At 45.8% G+C, this 23,058-nt stretch overlaps 1 protein-coding gene across 1 annotated transcript; it reads right to left on the bottom strand.

The window, feature by feature from the left end:
* Positions 1-3,974: 3,974 nt before the first annotated feature.
* Positions 3,975-9,168, bottom strand: LOC309400269 (erythroblast NAD(P)(+)--arginine ADP-ribosyltransferase-like; the record flags this gene model as incomplete). The annotated part of the gene is made up of 3 exons (XM_081968684.1): positions 3,975-3,982; positions 6,031-6,715; positions 9,100-9,168. 3 exons carry the CDS (start codon positions 9,166-9,168, stop codon positions 3,975-3,977), a joined length of 762 nt encoding a protein of 253 aa, XP_081824810.1.
* Positions 9,169-23,058: the final 13,890 nt, after the last annotated feature.

The raw sequence follows: 23,058 nt of genomic DNA, 5'->3' as shown, positions 1-23,058 counted from the left end.
TCCCACCTCAAGGAAAGGGAAGGGGGCCCCTTCCCCAATTTTATGTCTAAATTTCTACAGCATCCAACTCATCTCTGGGTCATTTGAAACGGCATAATAAAGCAAGAGAAAACACCCGAATCGAAGCATAGATCAAAAAACAGATTTGAAACTGGTATTTCTTTGTGCATTTCCCCCGCCCCACCCAGGTCTTCAACTTACGAGGTGATGGGGATCTCGAGGTGAATGTTATGTGACTCCCTTGCGCTCTGCAGGATTGTGGTCACCTCGGGCGAAGTGGCTGCTAAGAGGTGTTTTGGTGGCCCCTCCCTGGCTGAGTGGCTGCCAATGGTTGAGGAGGGACCTGGGTGATGCCATTGGGGCAGAATGGGCACCATCCAAGGAGAAAGGTGATGTGCGGGGGGGGGGGCACGAGGAGGGAGGAACAAGTGAGTAATTCTGGTGTCTCATCCCTGCAATTCCGGTGGGAAACTCTGGTCTGGGGGAGGAAGGAATCCCCCCCTTTCAAACCAAGCAGGAAGAAAAATTAATAGAATGGATTATGGAATATAAAATATGGAAAAGGAAAAGAAATGATAAAATAGAATAGAATAGAATAGAAAAAATAGGCAATATTCGGGGAGAGGGGGCGGTCTATAAATCAAATAAACTTGAAACTTGATTATGCAGTATGGAAGGAAAAGGAAAAGAGAAAAGAGAATAGAATAGAACAGAACAGAAGAGAACAGAACAGAACAGAATAGAACAAGAAATAGGGAATAGGGAATAGGAATTTTATAGGGAATGGAACAGAACAGAGCATAGCAGAATGGAATACTGTGCTTCCCTGAAAATAAGCCCTAGCTTGATTTTCTGCGTGCTCCAAATATAAGCCCTAACCTCACAATAAACCCCAGTTAAGAGCATCGGCCTTGTGGTGAGAGGGGTGGGTGTGGCCAGTACAGGAAGCAGTGAGCGTGCGGAAGTCACAGTGTGGTACCACCCCTGCCCTGCCACCTTCCTTACCTGATTCATTAGGTCAGGGGTGTCAAACTCACGCCCCGCAGGCCGGATGCATCACATGCTGGCCATGCCCCCCCACCTGGTTTAGCAAAAGGGGGGAAGCTCCGATATGTCACGTGACTCCACCGTGATAATGCGAGTTTGACACCCCGGCGTTAGGTGGTAGCGCTGTACAATCTCATCAAAACGAGATTGCCAACAGAGAAGAAGGAGAAGCAGGAGAAGGAGGAGAGGAAAAGGACAAGGAAAAAGAGAAGGAAAAAAAGTGAGGCCAAGAAAGAAGAGGAGGAGAAATACTGTAGTATTAGCAACCAGGTTTTCTATTTGTAAATTAAAAGCATTTAATTGCACCAGGCTGCTTTGGCTGAAGGTTCCTTCCCGTTGGTGGCTTGGGAGGAACCGAGAGCCAGATGAGGTCATGGCTGCCTGAAATGTGCTTGCAGTGGTTGTTGGACATGGAATGGGCAGCCCCATGCCTCTGCCTCAACCTGCAGTGGTCCCAGTTGCTGCAAACAAATGGTGAGTGTGCCAAAAGTGGGACTCACCCGTGTCCCTTGCACTGCGGAAGGCAACGAAATGTAGACAACAGCCACTGTCCCTTTGGGAAAGAGCCAGGAGGTGCTTCTAGAGCAGGTCAAGCGGGTGTTATACAGATGACCTCCTGGCTACTTTTAGAAGGGAGACGGCATAGCTGCTATTGCCTGTGCTGGGGTTTCTATCAGTTCGCACCAGTTCGGGCGAACCAGTAGTGGTAGTTTGGCCTGGGTCGCAGAACCAGCAGCGACTCAGGCTGGCCACGCCCGCAAACTGATTCCCCGGTCTTCACTGTTGTGGCCAGCATGTTTTTTGTTAGCTTTTCATGGTGTTCACGCATGCACAGAACAATTTACAATGAACTGTGCATGTGCAGGCAACGTTCATCTGGCATGCATGCACGAGAAGAAAAGCGATACCAACGCCAGTAGCAACCCACCCTTGGTTTGCATAGCAGAGATTGCAGGGTTTATTAGAGAGGGGGAGGGAGGGGGAGAGAGAGAGACTTTGAGGAATTTTGTCCAGGGTGACGGACTATCTCGATCATCCTCACGTTGACCAAGGATGTTCGTTGTTGTGTGTTGTATACCAACTCTCTGCCTGACTAGATGTTGTGTGTTGTATACCAACTCTCTGCCTGACTAGAGGCGAGGCAAGGCATGGGGTGGGGTGGAGTTTTTTCCCCCTTTTGTTCTCTCACGCTCTCTCTCTCTCACCCACACACATACACACACTCGGCCACACATCCACAGGCGCACACACCTTACTTCCCTGGGTGTAGGATATCAAAATTTGGATGTACTTACCATATTTTTTGACTATAAGATGCACTGGAGTATAAGATGCACCAGGATTTTGAACATTTAAAAAACATTTTTTTAAAGCCTTACCCCTCCCCAACCCCCAGGAACACTCTGCAGGCCTCCCAAACATTCTGCGCATCCATTTTGGCGAAACATGGGATGCACAGGGTGGGGTTTCCAGAGGCCAAAAATGCTGCATTCAGTGTATAAGACGCACCCATATGTCCACCCTCTTTTTGGAGTGGGTGGGAAAGGTACGTCTTATACTCCGGAAAATATGGTATCTCCTTTCCCAGCAGTTCTTGAGCGCAACACTCAAAAATCCCTTTACTACCTTTTCTCCAAAGGGGCAGCCCACCCACAGGCCAAAGGGGTTTGTCGCCAGCAAAGTGAAGGCTTACCCAGACCAGGTGCATTGGACAGGTTCGCTTTGTAATCCTTCTGTGGTTGCCAAAATATCGAAAGAATCAGTTGATGTCCATCCTTTCTTCCAAAAAGAAAGTGGTGAACAAAAATCAAGAGAGAAGCCGCTTGTGGAAAGGAGGTTCCATTTATTTCCCGATAACAGCAACAAGGGTGTTCTTGGTGGCTGCTAACAAATTGGTTTTGCTGATGAGTGAGTTTTTATGTTTCTCAGTTCTTTGTTATCGATGTATGAATATGTGTTCTTTCGCCTGGCGATTGCTTTGTTATGCAGCATTTTTGAAATGGGAGTCTGGTTTAATGATGGGCAAAATTGTATATTTGGAATGAAACAGAATTTCCCTAAAGTACGCCCATGGGCTCTCTCGGGGGAGGAAAGATGGCTGCTTATTCTTAAGGGGAGTATCTTTTCTTCTCTTTAGGGAAATCATCCTTGGGGAAATATTTTATTCTGGGCAGTGGGTTGCCTTTACACTATTTTTCCCCAGAGCCATTTCATTCAGTGGCCCAAACTAGCCTTTTCATCAATGAACCAATAGGGCCACCTTCCGGATCCCTCTGTTAAAGCTGCAAAGTGTCCAGAAAGAAACAAAGCTGGGTGGGAGAGGAGAAAATACAACCTATAGCAAGAGGGTATGTGTGTCTCTTTTATCCCATGTAAAAAAATAAAACTTTCATTACACACCAAAGACTTTTATTGCTTGATTTCTAGATTTCAGATACAATCAACCCATATCACATATACCCAAACCTTGATCTTTGTATCATAGAGAAAGATTGCACCCTCCCCGAATAAATGTGTTTTTTCAGTTGCCTGAAATTCTTGCTGTTCATCATGCCAGGGGCTTGGGAGTATGTTACTCCCCCTCCCCATTTTCTTCCTGGGAACCTCTAAGGAAGCTCCCGCAATTATTCCTGCATCCTGGTATTTAGCAACTAATTAATAAAGCGAATGAAAATTGCATGGTTATAATTAGTGCTACATCCTAAAAATTAAAAGATATACGAGTGGCATGCACCTAGAGAAAGGCTTCATCCTCCTTGAATAATTTTTGAGTAGCCTGAAATTCTTGCTTTCCTTCAGGAGGGTAAAAAAAGGAATTTTCAAAGGAATCTTGCATGTTGCACCTGGTATCCTTCCTCGTGACACTCTTTTTCCAAATGGCCAAGTTGTTAGAGACCCCAAAGAAGGAAAGGTTTCCCCATGGGAGTTTAGTGAACTGTGGAAACAAAAAAGGGTGTGGGGGCAGAGAGGTTAACGTGGCAGCAAGTGAAATATTTATTCATATTCTTTTCTATCTTTTGCCAAGATGCCTCATCTGTGAATGGAAAATTGTATGTGTGTGAGAGAGAGTGGAAGGGGAGGGGAGAGGCAGAGACACAGATAGACAGAGAGAATGATGGAGAGGAAAGGAGAGGGGGGAGGGAGAGGAAGAGATGGAGGAAGACAAAGAGAGTGAGGGGAAGGAGGAAGGGAGGGAGAGAGGAAAGGATAGAGGAGGAAGAGAGGGAGGGAGATCAAGGGGAAGAGAGAGGGGGAGGGAGGGAGGGACAGAGGGACATAAAGAGGGAGAGCAAGAGGTAGAGATGAGAGAGAGACAGAGAGGGAGGAAGAGGCAGAGGGATGGAGGGATAAAGAGAGATGGAAAGAGAGAAGACCCAAGACAAGATGAGGGAGTTCTTTGCAGGCTATTGCAAAGGATGGTGAGACCTTTTTTTGAAATCAGCATCCAGGGAACTGGCTGTCTGGAAAGTCGATTTAAAAAACCTAAGCAGGAGAGAAGCATCAGGAAATCTGAGGAGTGGACGCTGGACAAGGAAATCCACAAACCCCTGGAAGAAGAGGAAGCAACATGCTTCTTCTGGATTTGGGATCCGCAGGGTACAGGTAGCCCTTCCAACTGGCCCAGAATAACCTGAAGAAACCAAAGCAGCTCTAGGAGTCATTGAATCATAAACTCCTAGTACTGGTTACAAATGGTTGTCCAATCTCATCTTGAAGGCCTCCTGTGATGGAGCACCACAACTTCTGGAGGCAAGTAGTTCCATTGATAAATTGTCTTCACTCTCAGGAACTTTCTACTTAGTTCTAGGTTGCTTCTCTCCTTGATGAGTTTCCATCTGTTGCTTCTTGTCCTACCCTCAGGTGCTTTGGAGAATAGGTTGTTTCCCCCCCTATTCTTTTCGGTAACTGCTCAAATATTGGAAGGCTGTTATCAAGTCACCCCAAGACCTTTTTTTCAATAAATTGGACATACCCAGTTCCTGCAGCTGTCCTTCATGTGCTTTAGCCTCCGTTCTTATGTCCTGCTCCTTCTTTCCCCCCTCTGGGATAAAATGTCCCCATCACCTGCTGAAGACTCTGCGATCTCTACTTCTCTACTACACTCTCCAGTTTCTAGAGGGAACGGGACGTTCTGGTTTTTCTTTGAAGATGTTTCATTTCTCCTCCAAGAAGCTTCTTCAGTTCTGCCTGGAATGGAAGGATTGATGCTCCTTGCAGACATCTGGTCATTTGTATTCTTTTAAGGAGTTATTGAGGCCACCTGGAGGCCACCTGTCTGTGTTCTCGGGGTCACCTGAGTGGTGCAAATGGCTGTGGAGTCTTCTTGGAACTGTTGAAAGGACTGTATTGTAGATTGGAGTTAGATGGTGTTGTATTCCTCCTCCTCTGTCGAGGGGGAGAGGGCTGCCATCGATGACCTCTTTGACCCCCTTTCAAACCAGCGGTCTTCTCTCCATTTGAAGACAGCAAAGTTCAGATTTTGGACAGAGAAGACGGCTGGTTTGAAAGAGTCCAGCTGTCTACAAGGAGGACCAATCCTTCCATTCCCCACCATCCAGTCAGAGCTGAAGAGGCTTCTTGGATGAGAAGCAAAACCTCTTCAAAAGGAAAAAAAAAACAAGAGAGTCCACTTGCCTCTTGAAAAAAGGCACTTTTGGGAAATGTGTTGGAAGTGTTGTTTTGTTTTCCCCTAAAAGGACTTCCTTGGCCCTTCCTTTGATCATGTTTTGCTTCTCATTCAAGAGAACTGAAAAAAAGTCATGGATGAGAAGTGAAACATTTTCAAAGAAAAGACCAAGGTGATCCAATTGCCTTTCAGGGGGGAAAAGAACACCATTGGGCAACAATGACCTGGGTGATTGAGCATCTCCATAGGCATTTGGTCCACCGAGGACTGTTTTGGTTCTCCAAGAGCCCTAGATAAAGCCGAGCCACTCCCTGGGTCCTCTAAACCCCAGGTTCTCCATTCTTCCAGTTTCTTACCTTTCAGGACTTCACAGTTGAAACGGTTGAAAACGCCTTTGGACTCCAGCCTGATGAAGACCCCCTTTGGGGTTTTCTTGTGGCTGATCACTCTGAACGTCTCATAAGGTGGGATGACGATTTCCATTTGGTACGGGCGCAATGAGAACTGAGAGATGGGCACACCGTAACAGGTTTTGATGGAGAAGAAGGTGTCCTCGCCAAACCCTTGGGACACTTTTTTGGTCATGGATGAGGAAGCAAACTGTCCAAAGCGAACCACCTTGTCGGAGACGGTGAAACGGAGGCCTTTAATCCCACGGAAAACTTCGTAACAACTGGGCACTGTCTTCTTGGCCTGAAGAGCCCTATTCAGGAGTAAGAAGTAGTCCTTGAAGGGAAACTGAAGGTAAGACTGTTTGGATTTCCCAGCTTTGCGTACAGCAGTGTTGAAATCACGGTACAGGTGGTCTCCGATGGTGTAGGCCATAATTGCAGTGGCATACATCGGATTGAAGTTGCCGACACTGTAGCCAAGTTTCGCCACATGCGAGATGGCCGTTTTCCAGGTTGTAATGTATTTTTTCGGCAGGGGAATATATCCCGGTTTCTTCATTTTGAGCTCTCTCAAGGGGATACAGCCCTTATACGGGTCATCCAGAGAATTCTTGGCCATGTCGAGGGCAATCTTTTGGAGACAAAACACCTGTCCAAAAAGAGAGAAAATGTGGAAGGACATGAGGGAGAGAAAAGAGCCCAAGGTCTCGATGGGATTGACCATTGGCCCTGTCCATTAAAATGCCTCTTTTTGTGAGAAATATTGGTCCTGAACGTACAGCAGAGAAGCAGTGTGATGTATGCACTACAATGTAGTGAAACATGTACAGAACTGTACAGTGGAGAAAGAAAACAACCACTTCACAAATGAATGGCACATCATAGCACAGTGATGGCTAACATTTTTTGGCACCTGTGCCAAAAGCGGGGACGGTGCAGGGGCATATGTGCAGGTAATCAGTACCCCCTGCTTTTGGCATGGTTTTTTTTGCCTTCCCCAGGCTCCAGAGGCTTTCTAGGAGCCTGGGGAGGGCGAAAACAGCCCCCCAACCTTCCCCAGAGGCCCTTCTGGAGGCTTCAGGAGCTTCCCTGAAGCCTCCGGAGGGCAAAAAATGGACCTACAGGGAACCCAGAAGTTTGGGAATGATGACTTCTGGTTTGTCCATATGGCCAATTTTCGACCTCCGAAGCCTTCAGGAGGCTTCCCTGAAAGCTCCGGAGGGCAAAAACCAGCCCTACGAGCAAATCGGAAGTCCTCCGGAGGGCAAAAAATGGCCTCAAAAGAAGAGCGAAGTCAGCTGACCAGCACATGCATGTGCACTGGAGCTGACAGGGCAATGCCTCACATGCCCTAACAAATGGCTTCTCGTGCCACCTGTGGCACATGTGCCATAGGTTCACCATCACGGACATAGGAGAATAAAGCAAACAGGACAAGATTCAACAGTCCATCTGCATTTGAAAGTCCCCAAAAGACTCCATACCCATTTGCACTACTCAGGTGTGCCTGAAGGGACAGATAAACCCTCAAGTGGCCTAGGCGACTCTCACAAAGAGCTCTAATGACCAGAGGATTGAAAGGAATATCAATCCTTCCATTCTCCACCATTCAGACACAATTGAAGAAGCTTCTTAGATGAGAACCGAGACCTGTTCAAGAAAAAACAAAACCCAGCTGCCTTTTGAAAAAACACCTTTGGGACAATGACAAAAAGGTGATGGGCCTCGGAATGGTTTGCCTGGGTTAGCTTCCCTTTGTTTTGTTTTGTTTTTTGTTTCGTGCGTAGCGGAATTTGATGTTGATCTGGAAAGAAAATCCATCTGGCAAGCTATGCTCTGCTTAAAGTGCCAAGAGAGGAAAGGAAAAAACCGAAATAATAGAATAATAGTTGGAAGGGATCTTGTAGATTATCTAGTCCAACCCTCCATCCAAGCAGGAGACCCTACACCATTTCTGACCGAGGGCAGTCCAGTCTCTTCTGTAAAGCCTCCAGTGATGAAGCTCCCACAACTTCTGAAGGCAAACTTCTCTTCGATGGGTCGATCGTTCACACTGTCTGAAAATTTCTCCTTATTTCTAGGTTGAATCTCTCCCTGATCAATTTCCACCCATTCTCCGAGGCACCCAAAAGCAAGGGGGAGGGTGAGAAGGGGAAGGGGAGGTCACCCCTTCGGTCTGAAATAGCACAATCAGATTAGAAAGAGGGTAAAAAAAGGATCGGGGGGGGGGCAAGATTTGGGGGAATGCCCAATGATCACATGCGGAGCTATCTTGAAATGGACAAAGCCCCAAATTGCATACATAAATTCAGGGCAAGAAGCATCACAGCTGCCCTGGTGGGGAGGAGAAGGAAGGGAGAAGGCCCCAAAGTGGGTGACATTGTGCCCTCCGTGGCCCTGAAGTGATCCCATCCCTGGCTTCAGCCTAGTTTAGATGGCCTCACGATGACCCATGCAGGAGACTTTCTTCTTCACCATCACTCCCAACCAAGGTCTTTGTCTACTGTCACCTTGTGCTCGCTCGTGTGCTTTGTTACCATGCGGTGAAAAAGTGCCATTAACTGTCGGGTGTGTGTGGAGTGGATGGGACGGGGAATGCTTGGGGGAAAGCAAAACTAGCTGTAGTATCTTCCCAAAGTGCTGCTTCAATGTTGTTCGGCTGGGAGAAGAAAGGGTGAAGAATGAAGCTGCCTACCAACCTATGCTTGAAATGACTGGTCTCAACACCTCTTGCGGAAACCTCATTCGTCACCGGGGGAGGCAGTTAGGGAGGGAAAATTGGCGATTTGTCCGTGTGATTCTCAGTTCTGGCTTTGCACTACTGCGACTAACTTCAAATAAAACTACACATTTCTCAGCAAATAGAACCAAGGATGGTTTCTACTTAGAAGTGTTTGGGAGGTCTGAAAAACCTAACAGCAGGGCATGACTATTTTGTTGAATGAGGAGGGAGGACACCCTCCTTCCTCTCCAGCAACCCCTCCCCATTTAAAGAGGTGGAAACCTTTGCTGCCGAAGCTGCTCTGTTTATACCTGCAAAGGTCCGGTGAAGAGTCCGACCAGGCACAACACCAGGACCCTCTGGATGGTTGGCGTTTTCATGGCGGCTCCTGAGAAAAGAAAAGCAAGAAGGAACCACAGTGGCATGTCAACTCCACCCACGATCTTTACACAACGTCGGTCAATTTCAGTCCCACCAATAAAGGAGAACCTTTGGAGCTCAGGATTGAAATGAGGGGTCCTTGGTGCTCTCTGAGCTGGGTGGTCTTCTTATCTCAGACACAACTAGGGAACAGCATCAGTGCTAGAAGGGAGTGGGGTACAGGAGGAGGAACAAATGGAAAAGGAGGAGGAGGACCGCGGGGTACTTGGTGCTCTCTGAGCTGGGTGGTTTTCTTGCAGATGTTTCATTATCCTCCTCCTCCTCCCCCAGCCTCCTCCTCTTCCTCCTCTTCACAACCCTGGTCTCTTCTAGCACTGATACTGTTCCCTAGTTGGGTCGTTAAGCATTTGCAAGAAAACCACCCAGCTCAGAGAACACTAAGGACCCTGCAGTCCTCCTCCTCCCCTCCTCCTCCTCTCTGCAAACACCACTCTCATCTAGTACTGATAAGGTTCCCTCATCCCTTAGATGAAACTGGTCCATGCAATTCAGAGAAACGTTAAAAAAAAAATGCTTTCCTTCCCGAAAGAAGGAATGACAAGATTTGCAAGCGGAAACACTGTGAAACCTTCAATCCTGCATTTGTGGGATAACCTCATGGGCCTGATGTATCCATTTGTGCCCCCCCCCCCAAGTAGAGTGACGTGAATATTCACTGTTTATTTTTCTCTCTTATTTGGCTTCCTGGTGGGCACTCCCTTGTGCTAACATTTGGAAAAGCTTGAGAGGTCATTAAATTCCCATCGTACCTTATAACATATCAATGATTATATATGTGCCATTTCAATCTGCTTTATTAATTATCTACTAAGTACCAGGATATTGGAATAATCACTGATCAGCTTCCTTAAATGTTCCCAGGAAGAAAAGAGGCAGGGGGGAAGTAAGTGATAAACCCAATTCTAGTTCCTGCGAATGACGGCTAATGATAAGAGCTTCACTGGTGTTACTGTGGAAATAAAGGAAAATGAGAATCCATCTGAAAAGTCGTTGAGGCAGTTATTCTCTCAACAATGAGGAGAAGATGGCGTTCAGCACAGGAGGTGCAGCTTCTCTTCCATGGCTCACTTCCCTCTGAAGGCGTCCCATGCAAAGGAGCAGAATTACAGAACACCTGAGTTGGAAAGGACCTTGGAGGTCTTCTAGTCCAACCCCCTGCTGAAGCAGGAGACCCCATACCATACTGGACAAAGAGTTGTCCAATCTCTTATTAAAAACCTCCAGTGATGGAGCATCCACAGCTTCTTGTTGCAAGCCGTTTCACTGATGAATTATTCTCACTGCTCCTTAGTTCTACGTCGCTTCTCTCCCTGATCAGTTTCCATCCATTGCTTTTTCTCCTGTCCTCGGGAGCAGTGTTCATACAAACCACAATTCCAACCAAGACACACTCTCTCTCTCCTCTCTCTCTCTCTCTCTCTCCTTCCTTTCCATTTCTGAGTTTTCATCTCCATCTTGAACAAAGGGAAGGAAGCGACTTCCTCGATTTTATTCATGACTTTGTTACATTCTTTATGACCCATTTCACCTAAGCAGGTCTGCCCAGTTTGCAATAGTGTAATAAAGCCATAGAAATCCCCCGAATCAAAGCATAGATAATAAACAGAGTTCAAACAGATGTTTCTCCTGTGCGTTCCACCCTAACCCACCCAGATCTCCAACTTACAAGGTCTTGGGGTTGTCGAGTGGAACGTTGCGTGACTCCCTTGCACTCTGCAGGATTGTGGTTGCCTCCCATGAAGTGGCTGCTAAGAGGTGTTTCGTGGCCCCTCCCTGGCTGAGTGGCTGCCAATGGTTGAGGAGCAGCATGGAGAAAGTCATGGGGGCAGGATGGGCACCATCCAAGAAAAAAATTGACAGGGGGCAGGAGGAGGATGGAGCAAGCCCGCAATTCTGGTGGAACTTTCCCCCTGGGCTGAGGGAGGAAGGGACCCTGTTTCAAATCAAGCATAGAAAATATAGAGAGAGTGAGAGAGGATGTCTAGAAAAGTGAAGAATAAAACAGAGTTCTTCGGTCCAAATCAAAAGTCAAGATGTGAAGACGCAACGCCCAACCATCTTAGCAAGTCCCATCATGTTCCCCGTTGTGGATAGCATCAAATCTCCCCTCCCCCTTTTCTCTATCTCACAGGGGGGTCAAAGTGGCGGCCCATGGGCCAGATGTGTCATAAACAGGCCAGGCCCACCCCTGCTTCGTGAAGGGAGAAACATCACGAAACATCACGGGACAGCAACGGGACACGGCAAGTTTAACACCCGTGGTCTAAGGAGATTCCCCATCATTCAGATCATGGTTGTCCCAAAGGTGCTTTTTTTTTCTCAAGAGGCAACTGGAATTTCTGTTTTCTCTTGGAAGACGTTCCGCTTCTCCCCTGAGAAGATTCTTCAGCTCAGATACCAACAGAAGAAGAGATTTTTTTAAAAAAATTAGATTGTGCAGAGATGAACAGGTTAACTTTGAGAATAAAGGATAAAGAGGAATCGGTGTACTTCAAGACACAGGGAAGATTTTATTATTGGTTAGAGAAAGAAATGTAGAAAAGAAAGGAAGAGAGAGATATAGAACCCAGACGTGACACCATTGAATGGAAAAAAGGGGGGAGGGGAAAAAAGAAAAGAATTAATATATAAGTATATGTTTAAGAATGAGATATAGAGAAAAAAATAGTTAGGACATGATAGAGAAGCTAGAACAGAATGAAAGAATGAAAGGATAACAGGGTAGCAGAATAGTTGGAAGGGACCTTGGAGGTCTTCTAGTCCAACCCTTGTTGGAGCAGGTGACCCATGGGCTGTCTCGGGGGAGGAAAGATGGCTGAGGTTTCCTGCCTGTTTTTAAGGGGATTATCTTTTCTTCTCTTTTGGGAGATCATCCGTGGGGAAATATTTTATTCTGAGGAGTGAGTTCCCATTACACTATTTTTCCCCTTTGAGTCAGAGCCAGTTCCTTCAGTGGGCCCAAACTAGCCTTTTTGTCAATGAAACAATAGGGCCACCTTCCAAACTACTTAGTTACTTTGGGCCATTTAACAGACAACAGAGTTCGAAGGGACCTTATAGGTCATCTAGTCCAACCCCACGCCCAAACAGGAGATCTACACCATTTCTGACATTCAGCCTCCAGTGATGAAGCTCCCACAACCTCTGAAGGGAACTTCTGTTCCTTTGGTTGATTGCCCTCACTGTCATAAAATATCTCCTTATTTTTAGGTCGACTCTCTCCTTGATCAGTTTCCATCCATTATTCCTTGTCTGGCCTTCAGGTGCCTTGGAAAGACTGCCATCTGTCAGAAATGGTGTAGGGTCTCCTGCTTGGGTGAAGGGTTGGCCTAGATGACCTACAAGATCCCTTCCAACTCTGCTAATTTAATCTAATTCTTCTTGAAAGCCTCCAGTGATGAAGCTCCCACAACTTCCAGATGCAACTTCTGTTCCCTGTTCTCACTGTCAGAAAGGAGAAGCAAAAGGTTTTCAAAAAAAGCACCAAGGAAGCCCAGTTGCCTTTGGGAATGCCCTTTGGGACAACCACGACCTGCATAATTGGGCATCTCCATAGACATCTAGTCCAGCTGGCACTGACCTGGTTCTCCAGCAGCCCCTAATAAGGTCAAGCGTCTCCCTGAGATGGATGGGACCCAAGTTCTCCAATCTTCCAGCCCCCTAGGAGTTCACGGTTGAAAAAGCCTCGGGGATTCTAGCCTGATGAAGACCCCCTGTTTTTGTTAAGCAGTGGGGATGGGGACTGCCACCTGCCTCCCCGGCAACCCCTCCCCATTTAGGGAGGTGGAAACCTTTGCTGCTGAAGCCCCTCGCTTTGTAACTGCAAAGATTCTGTGAAGAGTCCGATCAGGCACAGCACCCGGACCATCTGGATGGTTGGCGTCTTCATGGCAACTCCTAAGAAAAGAAAAGCAAGAAGGAACCACAGTGGCATGTAAGTGATCTTAATAAAACATCGATCAATTTAAGTCCTACCAACAGAGGAGAATATGTGTGAAATGAGGGCCCCTGGGTGCTCTCTGAGCTGGGTTGTTTCCTTGCAGACATCTCGCCACTCAACTAGGGAACGTCATCAGGGCTAGAAGAAAGTTTAGGGTTGTTATCATGCTCCTCCTTCTCTCCCCAACCCTCCTTCCATTCTAACACTGATGATGTTCTTTCTTTGGGCCATGAAATGTCTGCAGGGAAACCACCCAGCTCAAAGAGAACCAGGGACCCCCCCCTTCCTCCTCCCCCTCCTCCCCCTCTTCTCTCCTCCTCAACCCTCCCTCCCTTCGAGCACTGAAGATGTTCCCTCCTTGGGCCATGAAACGTCTTCAAGGAAACCTTCCAGCTCAAAGAGAACTGGGGACCCCACCTTCCAGTAATTGTGGGCAGGGGTGAATTCCAGCAGGTTCTGGAGAACCGGTAGCAGAAATTTTGAGTAGTTCAGAGAACCGGCAAATGCCACCTCTGGCTGGCCCGAGAGTGGGGTGGGAATTGAGATTTTGCAGTATCCTTCCCCTGCCATGCCCACCAAGCCACACCACGCCCACCAAGCCACGCCCACAGAACCGGTAGTAAAAAAAAATTGAAATTTCACCACTGGTTGTGGGGCTATCCTAGGGGGAGATGGTGCACATTTTCTCCAAAGCAGCTGAAGGCAGCAGCAGAAGCAACACATGAAGCAACCAACTCTGTTATTCTTATTCTGAATGGTATAGGTCAGGGGTGTCGAATTCAAGGACCGCAGGCCAGATCCAGCCTGTGGAATGCATAGATCTGCTCCACGGGGCCACCCTGGAAACAGTGAAGGGCTGGCCCACAGTGTCTCTGTCAGCAAAAACGGAGCTCATGTCCTTCTCCCGAGCTCCGTTTTTGGCTGCGACAGCCTCCTGCAGCACTCTGCCAGTGAAAATGGAGCTTGGGAGGGGGTTGGACTAGAAGACCTCCATTGTCCCTTCAAAACTTTTTATTTTGTTAAAGACCCCGAGGGTGGATGGACCCAGGATCCAGCTTTATGGAGCTTGCTTTTGTTTCAAGGAGAAAGTTCCAATTAACTATGGCAACCCCCTCCCCCATTTAGATCTCATTCATATTTAGGAGGGTGTCCCATCTCCCATTTGAAGCCCCCACCCATCTCCCACTTCCATTACAAAGAGCCCCTCTTCCTCATATCACCCAGGGCCCAGGCATAGCTGTGGGAATTGATTTATCCCGGGGGAGTTGCATTCTGAATCTCTTCCTAGGTCATCTAGTCCAACCCCCCACCCAAGCAGGAGACCCTACACCATTTCTGACAGGTGGCAGCCCAGTCTCTTCTTGAAAGCCTCCAGGGATGAAGCTCCCAAAACCTCCGAAGGCAACTTCTGTTCCATGGGTTGATTGTTCTCACTGTCAAGAAATTCCTTCCTATTTCCAGGTTGAATCTCTCCTTGGTCGGTTTCTATCCATTATTCCTTGTCTGATTTTTAGGTGCCTTAGAAAGACTGCCAAACTTTGTCCCTGATTTGGTAAACTTTGTTTTTATCGGCATAAAATGTATATAATACTTTGAGCCACTGTCGCAGGGGTGTGGCTATTCATTACATGCATTTTGTTTGTATCTTTTGGATATACTTTTGACACCCAGCTTTTGCTTTGGCCATAAATAAAAGCGGATAATTTTTGCCAGCCTCATCTCGAGTCCTACTCTCTTTGACATCTAAGTGGCTCAGGGAAACTTCTGGGACCTTACGTGAGAATAAAATACACTGGGAGATTTGTCTGAAAATTAATTGGAGTTATTGTCTCCAAAAGGGGGAGAAGCTGGTGTTTAGCACAGGAGACTCTTTTTGTCCTCCATGGCTCACTTCCCTCTGAAAAAGCCCCAGGAAGGGAGCAGAATTATCGAATTACAGAATGATTGAGTTGGAAGGGGCCTTGAAGGTCTTCTAGTCTAACCCCCTGCTCAAGCAGGAGACCCTATACCAATTCAGAGAAATGGCTGTCCAATCCCTTTTGGAAATCCTCCGGTGGACAACTTCTAGAGAAACCTTCTAGCCTTCCATTCTAGAACTGATGATGTTCCCTCCTTGGGTCATGAAATGTCTGCAAGAAAACCACCCAGCTCGGAGAACACCAAGGGCCTCCTCCTTCTCCTCTTCCTCTTCCTAACCTTCCTCCTCTCCCTTTTCTCCTTGCCAACCCTCCCTTCGTTCTAGCACTGATGATGTTGCCTAGTTTGGTCATGAAACATCTGCAAGAAAACCACCCAGCTCAGAGAACACTAAGGACCCTGCAGTCCTCCTACTCCCCCTCCTCTCTTCAAACACCACGCTCATCTAGTCCTGATAATGTTCCCTCATCCCTTAGATGAAATTGGTCCATGCAATTCAGAGAAACGTAAAAAAAAATGCTTTCCTTCCCCAAAGAAGGAATGACAAGATTTGCAAGCGGAAACAGCGTGAAACCTTTAAACCTGAATTTGTGGGATAACCTCACGGGCCTGACATGTGGGCACTCCCTCGTGCTAATATTTGGAAAAGCTTGAAAGGTCATTAAACTCCACTCTTATCTTTTTTTCATGTTTGATTTGTTTTATTTATATAACATTCCATCTAACAGTGTCTGATCTGGGTACACTTATTTTTGAACAATCATAATCCACATATTGGTTGTTGTACTCATCATAATTATATTGATAATATAATAATATTGTCAGGGTTCCAAGGAACACCCCTAACAAAATAAGTCTCCAAGCTTTGAGTTTCCTCAAGGTTCCATTTTATTAGAGATGTCATATTGACACGTCTGGGAAAACCCGAATATGAAAGCTTCCAGGTTTTCCCCATCCAAAAGAAAGTTCAGGTCCTTGCCCAGCCCCCACATGTCCATCACACGATCCAATCAGTCACCATCCGAACTGCAGATGCCTCCCAATCACCTCTAGTTGGCCTTGACTTTCAGAGAAAGAATGCTATTATGGCTACATATCACCCACACTCTGTATAATTCCCCCCCCTCCCACTTTCCCACAGTAGAAAATGTGGTAGGCCTGAAATCCAAAAGGTAAAAGATGGCTTCCAGGTCTGACAGGCTTCCCCCCTCAGCAGAAAAGTGTATCCTGTAACGAGTATTTCAGGGGGTTAACATTACGTAACTAACCATCTTCCCCCCCCCCCCCCAGGAGGACCCTTTGGCTTACCAGGATACTTGTCATGGAATTGCTTAACTAATCTGTCTGCTTTCACATCCCAGCTCTTAACCCAGGTAACTTCAGACAAAGTGCACCCTTTCCAGTGAACTAAATATTGCAAACGAACGCTATATAGTCTTGAATCTAAAATTTTCTTCACTTCATAATGGGTTTTGCCTTGTACTACTATAGGAAGAGGAGGTGGCTCGGTCTGAGGTCTCAACCTGGACCCAAGGACTGGTTTTAGCAGGCTGAAATGAAACACGGGATGTAATTCCCCAAATACGCGGGGGAGGCTAAGCTGAACTGTCACTGTGTTAATTACTTTCACTATGGGGAACGGACCTAAAAACTTGGCTCCTGTTTTTTTTGCTAGATAGTCTCAACCATATGTATTTGGTTGACAGGAAAACATTATCCCCCACATGGAGCGATGCTTGTTTGCCTGCTTCTTATATTCCTCCGCCGCTTCGGCCACCGCTTTCTTTGTATTTTCCCACCTTTTTTTGAGAGAGTCCATCCACTTGGCTAAGGACATTGAGCGGTCCCTGGGAAACTCAGGCATGGGGACAAATTCCATGCTACTGGTAACTTGGAAAGGAGTCGATCCGATGCTGCTATGCACTGCATTGTTGTAAGCCACTTCTGCAAATGGCAACAGGTCAGACCAATTTTCTTGTTGGTAATCAACATAGCAATGGATATATTGTTCCGCCATTGTGTTCATACAATACGCCGCGCCATTCGTGCTTGGATGAAAGGGGGAGCTAAGTCCTTGCATGTACCCAATGGATGTCAGGAATTCCTTCCAGAACTTAGCTGTAAATTGGAATCCGTGGTCAGAGATTATTCACCTGGGTACTCTGTGTAGGCGGTATATGTGTTTGATGAATAGCTTAGGTAGCTTCTTCGCTGAAGGCAGTCCAGAACAGAGAGTAAAATGAGTTTGCTTGGAAAATAGATCAATTACTGTCCAGATTATGGTGCTTTCGCCACTTTCTGGGAGCTCAACTATAAAGTCCATTGCGATCTCCTCCCAAGATCTACTGGGGCTTTCCACTTGCTGGAGAAGTCTCATCTTCATGGCAGCACAAGTGGCACAGCTCTTTATGTGGTCTTCTACATCTGCTTTCATCTTTGGCCACCAGAATTGTCCTCTAGTGAGATGTAATGTTTTCAGAAATACGAAGTGGCCTGCTAGCTTACAGTCATGGCTGTGCTGTAACACTTCCTGTCTCAAGCTTTCCGGCACATACAGTTTAGACCTGTAAGGACCTGTCTCTCCTCCTTGGGAGTCTAACACAACTGAAATCTTTGTCTTATCCCTATTTATTTTCAGTCCTGCTACTTCCCCATATTCTTCTATTTTTCTAATTAGCTTCGGTCCAGTTTCTAAAGGGTCTTCTAGTATAAAGACCAAGTCATCTGCAAAAGCCTGTAGTTTGCATTTCTCTTTTTTATTTCCATTCCTATTATTTCTTCATCTTGCCGAATGTTCCTTGTTAACACTTCCAGGGTCAATATAAATAACCATGGGAACAGTGGGCATCCCTGTCTTTCTTGATATGAAAGTTCTCTGTCATGTCTCCATTTACTATCACCTTAGCTGATTGTTTACAGTATATTGCTTTAATCATATTGATAAATCTCTCCCCAAAGTCCATATATTTTAGTTGTGCTAACATGATTTACCAATTAGCATTATTAAATGCTTTCTGTGCATCTAAAAGCACCAATGCCTTTTGTTTTCTGGGGTGTATTTCATACTACTCCAATGTATTTAGGATTATTCCCATGTTATTTTTTATCTTTCTCTTTGGCAGAAATCCATTCTGATCTAAATGTATAAATATATATTTAAAAAATTCTGTCCTATTTTGCCTCCTGTTGGGCAGTTCCTTGTGCTAATATTTGCAGCAGCTGGAGAGCTTATTAAATGCCCCTTGTATCTTTTAAATCTTAGGACATATCAATAATTATATTTGTGCAATTTCCACCTGCTGTTATTAATTGGTTACTTAATACCAGGATACAGGAATAATCGCCGGATCTTCCTTGGATGGGGAAGGGGCCCCAATACTCCCATATTAGGAGCAAGTCCTAAGGATTTGCTCTTCTTTACACTTTTTCCAAAGTCTCAATATTGTTTTTGTAACGTGGTGACCAAAGCTTTTCTCGACACTAAATTTCATTTTGTTGGATAGGGCACCGAGTTCAAGTCAAGATCTTTTTGGATCCTGAGTTTGTCTTCTAGGATAGCTTAGTGTCATCTGCAAATTTGATGAGTTCCCCTTCTATTCCCTCATTTAAGTCATCTATGAAGATATGGAAGAGTCCTGCACCTAAGACAGAAGCTTGTGGTACCCTAAAGTTTTCTCCCCCGCCCCCATGGAGATGTAGTATTATGAATGTCTACTCGTTGAGTACAGTTTGTCAGCCAAATTCATCTGGTGGTGATGCTGTCTTTCCCACATTTTTCTAGCTTAACAAGAAGTAGATTGTGCTCTACTTCTTGGTAAGTCTACTACTTGCTGAAATTTATTACATCCACGGCATTCCGCTGGTCCACTAATTTAATCACTTTGTCAAAGAATGAAATAAGATTTGTTTGCTGTGATCTGTTTTTAATAAACCCAGTGTCAGTCTCTGTTTCGCTATTTGCCTTTGGCTGCCATTGAAATGGGAACGCAAATGCAAACACCCTTTTGTAGTATGGACTGATCATAAAAATTTGGAAGCATTGAAGACCCCACGTAAGCTATCTCCTAAATAGGTGCGTTGGGCGCAACATTTCAACTGTTTCAATACAATACAATACAATACAATACAATAGCGGAGTTGGAAGGGACCTTGGAGTTCTTCTAGTCCAGCCCCCTGCTTAGGCAGGAAACCCTATACCATTTCAGACAAATGGCTATCCAACATCTTCTTAAAGACTTCCAGCGTTGGGGCATTCATAACTTCTGGAGGCAAGCTGTTCCACTGATTAATTGTTCTGTCAGGAAACTTCTCCTCAGTTCTAAGTTGCTTCGCTCCTTAATTAGTTTGCTTCTTGTTCTGCCCTCAGGTGCCTTGGAAAATAGTTTGACTCCCTCTTCTTTGTGGCAACCCCTGAGATATTGGAACACTGCTATCATGTCTCCCCTAGTCCTTCTTTCTATTAAACTAGACAAGTTTCAACTTTACCCTCAAGTACATTCGGGGGGGGGGGGGAGAACTTCATGGCTGATGCTTTGTCTATGCTTCCCCAATACAACAGCTCTAAGGTGAGCGTAGTTCACCCAGTCATCCCAGCAAAAAGTCTAGCTGCCCTCGTGATTACTAGAAGCCAAGGCATTTCGAATTTAGAGGTCACGACGGACCACATGTGCAAACTCAAGGAAGGGCTTGAGTCCGATGACTGGTTCAAGGAACATTCAAATGAATGTACTATGAAGGATGGACTGGCTTTAGTAGGGGCTAAATTGTATGTTCCTGCTAACCTGAAAACTATTGTTCTTCAACGGGATTTGAGAATGGCAAGCCATTTTGGATTTGTAAAGACTTTACATCTGGTTAAGAGGCAATTTTGGTGGCCTTCATTGAAAAAAGACATTGAGTCCTACATAGCCAGTTGCCCCATTTGTGCTGCTGCAAAGAGCCCACCGAGAAAACAGGGCCTTCTCCAAGGTGTGGCCCGCCCTGAGGCCCCATGGAAGGAGATATCAACGGACTTCATTGTCGAATTGCCAGAGAGTCTGGGAAATACCATGATTCGGGTAATCACCAACCTGTTTTCCAAACAAATTCATTTTGTACCCTGTTCCAAAATCCGATCATCTAAGTCCTTAGCTAAGTTGTTTATTTCACATGTTACATGGAGTGCCTGAATGCATAATTTCAGATAGGGTGATCCAGTTCACCTCCCTCTTCTAGAAGGAGTTTCTGAAGTTAATTGGCTCCGCCCAGGGGCTAAGCTCCGCCCACCATCCTCAGACTAACGGGGCTTGTGAATGGACTAATTCTGTTTTAGAACAATACCTCCAGTGTTTCATCAATTATCAACAAGATAACTGGGCTGAACTGTTACCATATGCTGAGGTGGCATGCAACAACTCTGTGCACAGCAGTACCGGCTTGACACCTTTTAGGATTGTGTTTGGACAGGACTTTGTACCAATTCCTGAGTTGCCTCGAGAAAAACCGCAAATTTTGTCCCTCTCCGAGTGGAGTGGCCAGCTTCGCCAAATTTGGCCCATGACCTGCAAGGCGTTGGAGGCTGCTCACCAGAAGCACAAGAAACAGGCTGACAAAAAGAGGGTGAAGCAAAGGGAGTACAAAGTAGGAGATCGAGTGTTTTTGTCCACCAAGTTTCTACAAACCAAACAGAAATCAAAGAAACTGGGGCCGAAGTACGTCGGTCCTTTCCCTATTATGAAAATCATTAATCCTGTTTCTGTACGATTGGAGTTACCAAAGCATCTTAAGCGGATTTATCCTGTGTTTCATGTAAAGCTGTTGAAGCCAGAGCACACTTCTTTTCGTGCGCCCTTACCTGCACCCCCCGCCCCTCTTTTAAGGGAGAGCAATATTTTGAGGTTAAGGAAATCTTGGACTCCAGGAAGCATAGGAATCTAATTCAATATCTAGTATCCTGGAAGCATTTTCCCCCCTCCCAGGCTGAGTGGGTTGATGAATTTCATGTTAGAGCTCCTAGACTTTTACAGATGTTCTACGCTAAGTACCCTGATAAACCTTGATCATATTTGAATCATACATGTCTTATGTTGTCTTTTCTATTGTTTTATTTTCTTGCAGGGATAACTTCTTTTCCTAAAGGAGGGCCGGATGTCAGCCTCTGTTTCGCTATTTGCTTTCGGCTGCCATTGAAATGGGGAGGTGGGGCTGGTATTTGGGAGGGGAAGTTTTAAGTAGAGGAGAGATTGTAAAAAGGGAGTTTTGGTCTCACCGTCTACTGCGCATGCTGGAGATTAGCGCTTGGTGTTGGTCAAGGCCAACCGTCCTGCATACCAACCTGATGATGCTCCTTGAAGATGGAACTCACATGATACCTAAGGGATTTGCAGATTGGACAGTGGGAAGAGGGTTGCCAGGGAGAGGGGGTTTGGTCACATATTGATATGTATGATTTTGCGCGCTTTTGCCTCAGACTTTGCTTTGCTTAGCTGCTATCTTTTCATAGCCAGTAAAAGTACTCTTCATTCTGCAAAATGGAGTTAAGTGGTTTCTTTCTTGGTTGCTGAGGGAGGCCGGCTTGACACCCAGGCTGGCTTCTAGTACAAGTAGATTGTGGTCTACTTTGTCGAATGCCTTACTGAAGTTAAGTATACTATGTCCATAGCATTTCTATGGTCTACTAATTTAGTTACTGTAAAAGAATGAAATAAGATTGGTTTGGCCTAATCTGTTTTCCACAAACTTGTGCTGGCTTCTAGTTATAACTTTATAACTAGGGAAAGAAGAAGGGAGGGTGGTTGCGGAGGAGATGGCAGAGGGGTTCCTCAGTGCACTCAGAGCTAGGTTGCTTTCTTGCCGATGTTTCATGATCCAACCACAGAACGTTATCAGTGCTAGAAGGGAGTTGGGTTTGTGGAAAGGAGGAGGGAGGTGAAGGAGGAGGAAGAGGAGATAGACAACAATGGGACCTTGGTGCTCTGTGAGCTTGGCAGTTTTCTTGCAGACATTTCATGACCCAACAAGGGAACATTATCAGTGCTAGAAGGGATTCGGGTTTGAGGAAAGGAGGAGGAGGAGGATGACAACAATGAGGCCTCATTTGAACTTTCCTGTGGCTCGTGATTGGAGCTGCTGGCTGGAAGCAGAGAGACAAAAAGAGCAGGTACTGGACCGCGCGCCGTTAGGCGCGTGAATCATATATCCATAAACCAAATAGTAATAATACATTCTGTCTTAGTGCGCTTGAAATTGTGATTTTATTTATTTCAAAATGTCGGGTTTAGTTCAATGTAATAGCTGTCTTGCACCTGTCTTTCGCAGTACTCTTTTCAAATTTGGATACTGTCCCCTTTGTAAACAAATTACTAGTCTACATAGACTACATAGATATACAAATTACTAGTCTACATGGACAGATTACCTATCTAGAATCTCTAATCTCTGCTCTCCAAGCAGAAATTAGGTGTCCAATTCGGCCATTCCAATCTATGGAGATGCCGTGCTATCAGCCCCCTCTGCCACAAAGATCTTGCAGGAGAAGAGCAGTCTGGACAACCGTGGGATCTGGCAGGGTGAGAGCTGTGAACCATAAACACAAAGCATTTGCTGTGATCCAGCATAACAGATATAGCGCCCTTGCTGACCCTAATGGGGACACTAAAGAGACAGGTCAATGTAGTTGTGATAATGATGACTCAAATAAGCAGGGGATCGTGGTCCAAAATGAAGAACTTACTTCAGAAAGGTGAAATGGGGAACTGGGTATCACACATCAGTCGCACAAGAAGAGCAAGGTATCCAAAAAGAGAAGTCACCTTCTGGTTGGTGATTCAATCATAAGGGATGTAAATTTAGGAAAGGATATGGAGGTTTTAAAAGAGGTCAGGTGTCTGCCAGGTGCTACCGCCAGCAGAGACAAGAGGCGTATTCTTAAGATAGTCAAGAATGCAAGTAAGGACTGTGACGTTGATGCTATTATACATCTTGGCACAAATGA

This window comes from Natrix helvetica (genome assembly GCF_964273705.1).
Source record: "Natrix helvetica genome assembly, chromosome: W".
NCBI lineage: Eukaryota > Metazoa > Chordata > Lepidosauria > Squamata > Natricidae > Natrix > Natrix helvetica.
Note: the sequence above shows the minus strand (reverse complement) of the source record. Positions and strands in the feature narration are given on the sequence as shown.